Source organism: Nesoenas mayeri, assembly GCF_963082525.1.
Source record: "Nesoenas mayeri genome assembly, chromosome: Z".
Lineage (NCBI taxonomy): Eukaryota > Metazoa > Chordata > Aves > Columbiformes > Columbidae > Nesoenas > Nesoenas mayeri.
In genome coordinates, this window is record NC_137542.1 from 47213953 (window position 1) to 47225347 (window position 11395).

The following is an 11395-nucleotide window of genomic DNA, read 5'->3' on the forward strand; positions in this document are numbered from 1 at the left end:
GACTTCCTCTTTTGTAAGCATATAAATGTATTGGGAAACACTGAAATAAGCTTTACTCTTTGTTACCATATGGCAGTGTACTGACCCAAGCAGAAGACTGTTATTGCTCCTTTAAAGCTGAAGTCAGCTTAGATTAGTATGACTTTAACTAGCTGTGATTTTAAAACAAAACAAAACCTGTCAGAGGTTTTTGGTTTTGACTTGCTTAAATCTTGCACATGTTCTTTTAACAATTGCCAGAAGAGGTTCCAAAGAGGCCAGAAGAGCGTTGTTGACAAAGACTGATAAGAACCATCCATGAATCTTGAATCAGAGCAGCAAGCCTTTTTTTTTGCCTGCCTTTCGAAAATAAACTTCCTCTAGTCAGGATAGAATGACAGACTATAAAAACATGCTTAGATACAGTTTTGTTCCTGTCAAACTTTTAATCCATCAGAAGGGAAAGATGGGTTTTTTCAACCTATTGTTGAAAAATAACGTTCATACCTGGTTTATTAATGTAGGAAGGAGTTCTAGTTACCTGCTTTCATGTTTTCCAGTTCAAATGAAGAATGTGTAAATGCTTGAGTTTGATCCCTTTTTTTGAATCTCCTTCAAGAAAACAGAGGTGAATGATTGAATATGCACTTCTGGGAAGGAAGTGTGAAGGAGAATGCCATGTGAAAGCTCCGCAGATGCTGGAGTTGGGGAATGTGTTTGATATTTGAGTAAAAATCATAAATGTTTTCATTTGCTTTTTGTAGGAAAGAGAAGAAAATAAGAGTTCTTGCAAATACCTATGCAAACTGTCATCTGTTCTTTAAAACGATCAGGAATGCTAAGGTGTATGGGTTTTGGATGCTTCCCGTCCAGAAAGGGGCATATACCTGTTGTGTTGTTTCTTGATGAACCCTACCCTTGAGAAAACTGAAGACAAGGCTTCTGTTTCTTATCAAATGTTCTTACTAAAATTTGAGAAGAGGTCTGAGGATCTCATTAGAGAAGTTCATTTTAAGTTTAGATAATGGAGCAGAAATCTGGAATGATTAGGACTGCACTCAAGGCTGACCACAATCTTAATTGGATAGCATTGCTGTATATGGGTTAGTGCAGGCTGTCATTGTGATTAGTTATGTAGTTATGATTTAGATCCTTTGGATCCAAAATTCATTTGGTAGACAAGTTGAGCACATTTTTTTACCCTTACATTTTCATGAATGATCCTGTCTTATTTAGCAAGTACTTCCCATGCAAGCACCATATGATTCTGCTCTGCTTATCACTGTTACAACTGGATATTTCATAAAAAAGAAAGAAGTTGCCTGCACAGTAAGATGCCTGGTGAGATTCTTGGGATCATACTCTTTCCCCTTGCTGGAAAATATGGGCAATGATGTCAACAAATATTAAGATACTTGTAAAAAAAAAAAATCTGCTATCCCAGCATGTTCTGTTTAAGATGCCTGACCCACCATCTTATGATCTGTTTTAGTACAATTCCTACCTATTTCTGTCACTGAATGTTTAGTGCTTCTGCCATCCCAAATGATATGAAACTAAGCTTAAGCCACCTGGCTGAAACTTCACTGACCTACCTGTCGCCACAGAAATAAAGTTCAATCTCCCAAAATTTCTGTAGTTATATTGACCAAAATTTAAGTAATTTGGTTAGTGCAATCTCAGAGATCTTTCCTTTTGTTTTGTTGTTGGGCTGCACAGTATTCTGGCAGTGGCTTCTATTTTAGTGAAACTCAAAAAAAAAGAAGAAAACTCAGCCTGAAATAGGCATATGGCACGGAAAATGGCTTAGGTTCCCCAGATTTCTGAAGCTCGCTTCTTAGTTGCAATAGGAACTGGAAAGCAAGCCTTAGTAGGCAAGGCTATTAGCTCTACTTATAAACAGAGGAGATGTAGCTGCTCCATTAAGAGAACTTGGAAGGGTGAGGGGGATAGTGACATGATCATGATTAATTTCCCTCTCTCTGCTTTCTTCTACCTTAATCTCTGACCTTCAGGCTGGTAAGAATCTTGAACTATGAACTACTGTCGGACCACATTCCTCTAGCTGATTACGTTTTACAGATGTTTTCTGCTGGCTCCTAGGTTATTTGGGCAGAACGATACTTTTTTTCAGTGTTGTTAGGCCAATCATTTGCTGCTAGTCTTTAGCTACTAGACCTCTTTCTATTTTAAAGGTTCTGTTACCAGTGTCAGCTGCCCTGACCAGATGCGCATTTGTCTTTTATCCAGTTAACCATCTTCTTGGCCAATTCTGTGAGGTGAATAAGGGAGAGGCCTCTGGAGTAGCTTCATTTGTCATGCAGGAAAGATGTCAGGAAGTGAGAGAGGAAATATTGGGTTCTATTTGGTTTAGGGTCAGAACAAACATTCCCAGAGAACCAGAGCTGTCCTGGTGGCTCGAGAATTTATGAAGGAATTTGAGAGTAAGTTAATGGAAATGAAGACAGCAGTAAGTGTTCTTGTGCCCTAAGAGTGAAAACCAAACACCATCTCTACACTCTTATATCTAGAAAATGTTTTGGTTTTCCCCTCTTCTGTTGGGTACTCTGAGATCAACTGAATCGGGCCACTAAGGAGCTTAGATACACTAAAGAAGTAGAGATAGGGTAAGACGTACTGAATTGATATTGGGAAAGTGATTAGTGCCTTTGCTTTAAGGCTCTGAAGAGACGCGAGGGAGATCAGCAAACCTGGAATGGAATTGCTTTGCTTAGTCCATTCACTTTGAGTCTGTCACATAGACATCAGTTCCACTAGTAGATAATGAAAGTAAAGTTGCAGGAGTGCAGGGATGTAGTAATGAAACCTGGAAGTATACTGTTATTGGAATCAAAAGAGTTATGGAATTAGCAAAAAGTACTGTTTTTTGAAGGTGTATTATGACTTTGGGAATTGACCAATGTATGTCTGGCACTAGCATAATTTCAGGTATTTCTGGTAATTTCAGGTAGTAAGCTCAACAAATGGAGAACTGAACACAGATGACCCAACTGCAGGCCGTTCAAATGCACCCATCACAGCTCCTGCAGAAGTAGAAGTAACGGATGAAACTAAGTATGTCCATCTTTTTATATTCTTTGGATCTTATGTGCTCAGCTACTTAAAAATTCTTGTATAACTATTAAAAAATATTGTCTAAACTGAATAGCCATTGGTAAGGGGCAAAACTATAGTCCTATACATAATTTTGGCTTTAAATAATAGACTTCCTGTAGCTTATGCTTTTTAGGATGAGCCCTCAATAACACATCTCTCCACACTAGAAAAATGCATGCATTTTTGATATTTCAACTGATTTTGAAATACTTATTTTAAGAACATTTTCTGTCTACCAAAAATTACGTATGAAAAATGTAAAATTCTTCTTCTATGTTGTATTCTCATTCTCTTTTTTCCCTTACTTTCTTTCTGTATAGCTGCCAGAAAGTATTGAACATGTGGTGAGTTCTGCAGCACAGGCAGAAATAGCCCCAGGGGTTTTGTACTTGTTATTTAGTTTAAAACTAATTTCAGAGAACTTCAAAATAATAAGTCAATTTGGAAATCACAAAACATGTTTTAATATTATGAAACAAGTGTTTTACAAACAGCCACCTTCAGGGGCTATTTTACCTGCTTCACATCTTGCTTGCTTTTAAGTTATGTAGTCTGTGATGTACTTTATTTAATCCTTTTTAGTGAGTAGCAGAATATTTTTCCTTACCCCCTATCCTGTTTTAGAGGAGGAATTGTTCTTTTCAGATGTTGTAGCATTCAACTAGTATTTTAACATCTAGAAGGTAACTCGCTTATATGAACAAGTAATAAATGCTACCAAATATTTGAACTTTGCCCGTTATTGCTGTAAACATTGTTTCCCAGATGATTAGTCTTTGATAACCTGCTAACTAATTACTAAAACATGACTTCAGGGTTCTGTGAAGTTACAGTGTAATTAAAGTGGAAAACATTAAGGTCTGTTAACAAGTGATGGACAACTAGTGTAGATATATTTGAGTAGTAAAGTCAGACTTGCAAAATAATATTGTAAAACATTCTTGATAGCTAAAGGCGGTATAACTTTTGACATGTTTTCTTTTATAATTTTGCTTATAATAGAATTTTGCAAGGGTATGGATCTCATTTATCATCAAATGGGGGCATGCAAGTATGAAGGATACATAAGTAGCAGAAAAATCCAGTAAGCATTCCTTAATAGCAGTAAGTTTTGTAGGGCCAATTTTCCTAACTTTTAGATAAGGGGCAGTTTCTCAAAGTACAATTTTTTTCTTGAAGTGATTGTTCTGCAAGCTCTTGTTTTCATGTGTAAGATTTATGTGCATGTGTACTTAAAAATTGTGAATGGAAGTGCCTATTGTGCCACACTTGTGAGTTAGTTTTGTGTGAGCACTGAGAACACCAGTTTTTTATCTGCCATCTTTGCAGAGTACTGTATTATTATTTTTCTGTTTTTTCTATAATTCTGTTTTCTAAAACATACATTTAAAGCAAAAAAAACCCCAGACCCCAAAGAGCAAGGATGTTGATGGGCTGCAAATAGAGAACTTCCCTATCTCCTCTCTTTGGACATGTGCAGTCATAACCTTCCTTACGCCCAGCTTAAGTACACAGAGGAAAAGATTAGGTATCTTAAGTTTTGAGTAGTGCTTAGCACAATTAAACCAATCGTGACTTCTCTACAGAAAGTAAGAGAATTCTCAGAAGGCAAGATGCTGCAGCTACTCTAAAAGTGTAGATGTTCATTTCCTTTGGTATGAATAGTTGATGGACAAATATGCTATCCATCACCTTTTTGGCTTTCGCTTCACTGGTTTTGTTTCAGACAAAATATCTAGTCTCAATATACTACACTTTAGGTTGATCTTATTTTTCAATATGAAACAGACAAACTAGTTTTCCAATAGTGTCTATTTAAACTGCAGATTCCACATTTGCTATTTTTGCGGGAGTAGAAGTTGTTCTATATTTTGACAGTAATTAAAGCAATACCCTCGCACCCACACCTCCCCCACGTAGCTATCAGACATCAGTGTATAAGTATACATCTTTTCTCAGTAACAATACTAGAGAAGGTTTAAATAATCCAAAGATATTGTGAGACAATTAAATATCCATTTATAGATTTTTATACTGCTGAACAGTGTAAGGAAATGCAAGGATCAGTATCTTTCATGTCTGTGATTCAGACTTTTTTGGTTTTAAGGAGACATTGTTTAATTGGAAGACTCTGACTTTATGCCTCTTCCATAATCTTTTTTCCGTCTGACAGTATGAACAAAGTTAATGTCTCTTGCTGGTATCTTGATGTTTGTAACATTTCCTCATACTCTGAGGACACAAACTAGAATATTTTTTTAGAAACATGTCATTCTTTGTTCTAGATGTTTGCATAGTTTTAGCAGCTTAGCATCACTATACCTTCATTTAAAAGACTGAAGAACAGGTGCTCTGTCATGAGTGGTTTTAACTATGAACACAAATATTGCTTACCTGAATATTAGATCTTCTGTTACCATTTCGGTGAGATACTGTAAATCAGAAAGTAGAAGGGTTTTTTTCAGTAAGCATTGCATTATTTTGGGACGTACATCCAACATTTCCTTTTTTTCTTATATGTTTATGTACTCACATGCAGTATATATGCTAAATCTTATGCCTTGTCATCTTCATGCACTTCAGGTGTTGCTGTGTAGCAAGCATGGGCAGCAAGCACAGCTCAGCATTGGGTGTTGGGTTTTACAAGTTTTGGGTGTTTGGGTTTTGTTGGTTTGGGTTTTTTTGCCTTTTTTTTTTTCTTTGTTTGTGTGGTTTGTTTGTTTTTTGTTTTTTGGGTTTTTTTTTTTTGCTTTTTTTTAGAAAAAACAGTTTCAGCACTATTTCAGTTGTTACTTACTGGAGTTGTAAAACAGGGAGAAAACTAACCTGATCACTGTTCTGCCCTGAAACTTGTACATCTTGTCTTGTATGGGTGGTCTTCGAGTTATCACTGAGCAATTAGCCTTTATTTTGTTAACTCTTTGCTAGCTATCAGAACAGTTGCATCTATGAAGCATGCATAATTTGGTAACTAAAAGGCTCTGTCCTGGGATGACAGAGGAGAACAAACAGGAAAAGATATACTCTTTCCTTTTTGCATCTTGCATTCTTTTTGCATCTTTAAACACCTGATAATAATCCTGCAGTAAAGTGCTGCCACATGCTAGATGGCAAATATAAAACCACAGCTATTTAAACACAAATGAGAACTGATGTTACTTTAGCATGTTGTGCCAAGGGACTGCTCAAGTGGTAGAGGACAGGGGATTAACAGAATAAAAGTATGATAATGTTTTAAGAACGACAAGAAGTTTTTGTAACCATAATACAGAGATTGCTACCATAGATGATATCTCAAAGGTCACTTGGGATTGTACGGGCAAATTAAGTTCTTTGTCGAGTTTCAAAAATTGGTATTATACTGCCTGCTGTAGAAATGTTTAATACCTACAGAGAAAGAGGTTAGCAGTCATTAAATGCTTTCTTTATAAAGAAAAAAAGTTCCTTTCCTAGAATTAGAAATTTTCAAAGTGCATCTATTCGTATGCATTTTGCATGTGTATTGATTAATATGATAAATGCATGATTTAATACCAATTAATAATACCATTATCTGTAGCTTTAATATGACTTTAAGCAACGTAATATACATTGAAAAGTGATAATGACACCCTCTAGTGACAGTATTCTTAAGAACATGTCTGTATTTCTTTTATACTCTTCAAGAGATCGTACACTATGGATCTCTAATATCAGAGTTACATCTCTGTCATAAAACCTATTATCAGCAATGTAGTCTGACCTGTCTTATTGCCGTGTAAATGTAAATATACTTAAAAATGACGTATGTTTGGCCTTGGAAGGTTTGCAGGTCTAACACTCTCAGGCTGATAAATATACATTTCAGTAAGTTTCCAAGCCAGTTCTGTGGTTTACAATGCTCTACATAACTTGCATTCCTTTAGCATTTTTTAGATATATTGTATGTTAGTAAGGGATTTATTTTCCCACACCAAATAACAGTCTTCAGCACTTAGTGAAATTCTCTGAACTAGAATGCATTTGATTAGTTCTTACAACAATAAACCCACCTCACACACATACACACAAAACCAACCAAACAAAAAAACCACACAAACAAAAGGCAAGCAATAACAACAGAAAAAACCAGCTATTAATAGAAATTATACTCTTTGTAAGAGTATTATGCGAACTCCAAGAGGCCAGGGCATTAAAAAAGCAGTGCTTTATGTTGGTTAAAAATAGAATTCTTGGATTCTGTGTTGCATGATGTCCTTCTTACCTGGTTGACAGAGAAGTAGCAAACTTAATAGGCTGTGGAGAAGGAATAAAGGACAGTATGAGTTTTGTAGCAAGAATGGCTTAAAATTTTCTGGGAAGGAAAGAAAGAAAATCTGAAGTGTTCTTGAATTAGAAGTGTGATTTGCTGTTCCTTGAGACATGCTCCATATAAGCAAATGTGGTTAAACAGTGAAAAGTTAAAATTCGGTATTGTTTTTCTAGAATATAAATTTTCTGAGACAGTTTGATCTTCCTACAGTTACTTATGTAACCTATGTTCTGTATATACCGAAATTAAGAGAAAATTTTTCTATAAGATTTCTTCTAGGCTTCCTAATCTGAAACAAGTACAAAAGTGATTTACCATCACAGTGTAGGGTAGGATTTCCTCCTTTACAGTATCATAGGATAATTCATAATGAAAGCAAAGGAGCACTGTAAAATGCTTTTTTTTTTTTTAATATGATGTTTGTTGTATATATATATAGAAATGAAATCCTTGGGAAAAGACTGGGGTGAAAGAAGGATTAAACTAAATTGGACTCCATACACCTGCACATAAATTCAAAGCTTAAGTGATAATGGATGTTAGTGGTTGTGACAGATGCTAATATAAAGGATTAGTAATTATGAGAGAATTCCCGTTGCAGTTGATGGCTACTAGCCTTCAAAAACAATTATGTCTCATTTAGAAGTACTTTGAAGTTCATAAATACAGTATAATTCTACGATCTGTAAAAGTACTTATCTATGTAGTTTCCCCTATTGAATTTTAGTTTTGGACTTTCTATCAATAACCAATGTTTTTTTCTACTAAAAGTTATGTAACTCTCAGAGCAGCCCTGGTCTGCCTCTGCCCACTGCTACTTTTTCAGTGACTGAGCAACAGGGTGCCCTTGGATATTATGATAAGGTAACTTCTGTCTCCCGCTACGTTGGATGTTGTTCTGATCCCCTATAGAACCTTATTTTTAGACCCTTATTCTCCTTGTTTTTCAGATGCTTTCCCCATTTCCCATATTCCAAACTAAATCAACAGAATGTTGGGTGAACTTAAGGACTTACTGATAGGTTACTGATGCAGTACATTTAGGTTTTCACTTCCATTGCATTGGTTTAAGAAAGACTCTTGAGTATATAGCACTGCAGGTGAGGATTCAGTAACCAAACTGCAGAACTCCATGGGGCAAGCTCTGTTAAGGTAGAGAGCCTGCATGTTCACTTTTGTTTGCGAATTGTGAAAACTGTACTAAGTGCAAGATTTATTTTAAAAGGTGGTGTTCAGGAGCTGGGACTTGCTTCAAATAAGGCTAACATTATGTGCAAATGAAAAACTATTCTTGGTGTATTTGTTGCTTTCCTTTTTAGTTTATTTTCAAAAATACTTCCTGGACTTCTGCAGTCCTCCTCTGTATTGTCTGTCTCTAACTCCCTCCAATTCTTTTTCCTTTTGTATTGTTTTTGCAGTTACTTTTGGATTGTCTCTTTTTGCTAAGTGATATTTGCAGTATTTGTCAATTTTAGTTTCCTTTGCAATAAAAGACAAAAGAGAATGTCAGTACACTTAAAGCTGTGATTTTTTTTCACAGTAATATCATCACAGTGTTGAATCTGAACATTATATTGTTCATGAATTCTTCTAAAATATTTTGTGGAATATCCTTGGGGAAGGTTTTTCCAAGTTCTGGTTGACAAAGGAAGCTCAGTTTGTTTTCTAGTGTTAGCAACAGTAGTGTCTTAAGTATGCAGTTCAGGTGACACAGTCTTAAGCTCAAGCTTCTATTTGGCATATTAGCAGTTAATGTGAAAGAGTACTCAGGTAATGGAATATTCCTTATTCTTACAAATACATTTTTAAGTCAGCCTATAATGCCTATGCTTTTAATACCCTCACACAATACTCTACTTGATAGCTATTTTTACTGTAACGTTTTTCATTTAATAATTTTTTTCAAAAAAAAAAATGTGGCAAAAATACCTATTTCAGTTTCTTTCACTAATAAATTAATCAACTGCAATAGAGCTTAATGTATTCTTTATGGTCCTGGATATACTTGAACTACATACTTCAAATGAAACAAATACAGTAAGCAGAGTTTGATTTTGTGTTTTCTTTTTATATCATATGTAATTCATGTCACACCTGCAGGTGCTGCTGTTTTTTCAAGCGGAGGAAAAGGAAAACCATTCAGCGCCACAAGTGACTAGAACCAAGCAGAACATGGGAAATTGCCTATTTGTTCAACTACTGTCTTGTGATCCTAAAAAAAAGAAAACCTCCATAATGAGCACACGTTTTCCAAGGACTCCCTTAGAAACAATGTCATGCCTGTGTGCTTTGATTTGGTCCTCCTTCATCCATCATTTGTTTCTTCTATTCATCTATTCTGAAAGCTTTAAGGTTTTGTCAAATATGAGTGCTTCTTTGACCATCAACCAATGGACCAAGAAAGCAGTACAAATGAAGAGTATCTTCAGCAAAACTAAGCTTGAAAAGTATTTTTTCTGTCCTAGGAAGTACTAGCAGTGTCTTAGCTGAAGTCAGATGCCGTATATTTGTTATTTGAGTTCATCAAAAGCACTTTTCTTCAAAAATGCAGAAGAAAAATACAGATGTACAACCATGGAAAAATAATGTTTTCTTTTCTGACCCTTTCTTTTTTTTAACTTTTTTTTTTCACACCATATTACTGGTGTAGTCAAATTGTGTCAGTGTTAAACCCTGTCTGTGATCTGTGGTACAGTCACTGTCTAGAGATACTGCGGATGCTGATATAACTGTTGACAGTTGTCTAAATGCTGGTGATACTGATGAACAAAGTATTGCCAGTAGCTTCTAGGTTTGAAAACCTGCTTTTATTATGCCTACAATGGAATTGTAGTACACTAGAAATGACAAGAGTATGTGTATTATACAAAGAATACAGAAGTTTGTATAATTCAGGTTGTGTTTCCAGTGATGTTAGTAAGATTGAAATACCTTCAAAAGAGATCTACAGAGGAATTATAAAATGAGAAATAAATGTGAATCTGGTTACAGTGGAATCACTATTAAAGCCTATGTGTTCACTAAGGTAATTGATGATTGACAACATCTTTAAACTGAAAATATGTGTGTGCCATGTAATGTTCAAGATCTGTTTGTAAATTGTTTTACTCTTTAATTTAGAAAGCAAATGCAATGGAAATGAATTAGGCTTTTTTATTCTCTGCACACTAGTACATAGCACCCAAAATTTCCTGAAATTTCTTTTCTTGGAAATTTCTTGTCTTTCAGTGTAACGTCACTACTATAGTAAGATAGCAAGAAAGTGTCAGGTACTTCCCCACAGTCCAATGAAGTGCCTGCAGTCTGAACAAACCAGCAATTCTGTGGACAATGCAGCCCACTTTATATTTTCTTCAGAAAATATATGCTTCTTTAAAGCCATAGTGACAGAGGTATGCTTTTCTCATGTTTAGCTGCCAGTTATTGAAGAAGTGTTTTGAAAAATAAATGTGACTAGACAGATTTGTTGACCAAAACTCAGATGATATGATTTTTTTTTAGTTCTTCTAGACATAGTTAGCATTTTTTTCCTATCCACATATGCCTTTTGGCATACTTATTTATTTTTAATCCGTTTTGTGGTAGCATTTAAAATATATGTTAAGATAAATGCACACCTTTGAATTCATTACTACATTTACAAGTATTTGAACTGTATTTTGTAATTTATTTTTCCTTAACAGCCCAAAGTATATTTTATTGTTTGGATTATGTGCTCATATGTATACTTTGATATTTGTCATTATTACTGTTCATGACCTTAAGTTTTAGTTTTAAAAAACCTGAACTTGGCCTACAGAAACATACTATATGTTGTAGGTTTCCACTCCACCAGTTTGTGTTATTGATTATCTCAAACCCATGAAGTTACTTCTCTGCTTTTATTTGAACTGAAAAGGTAGGTTACTTGCCATTCTCATATGAAAACACATCCTTCCTTGTTGTACTTGACCAAATTTGTTTCTTCATAAGGTCTTAAGTACATGTGGTATGTGTATTTCTCACACA

The 11395-nt window shown here is 35.1% G+C and overlaps 1 protein-coding gene across 4 annotated transcripts in view; it reads left to right on the forward strand.

The window, feature by feature from the left end:
- The window catches only part of CSNK1G3 (casein kinase 1 gamma 3), a gene marked incomplete at both ends in the record, with an annotated part of 63178 nt that extends 53636 nt beyond the window's left edge, over positions 1–9542 (forward strand). For 2 of the 4 annotated variants that reach the window (XM_080362373.1, XM_080362375.1), the window contains 3 exons: positions 2948–3054; positions 3417–3440; positions 9488–9542. In XM_080362373.1, coding sequence (XP_080218499.1) covers positions 2948–3054; positions 3417–3440; positions 9488–9542 — 186 coding nt within the window. The remainder of the gene's footprint in view (positions 1–2947; positions 3055–3416; positions 3441–9487) is intronic. The other 2 variants (XM_080362374.1, XM_080362376.1) reach the window with 1 other exon arrangement.
- Between the last annotated feature and the right edge of the window lie 1853 nt (positions 9543–11395).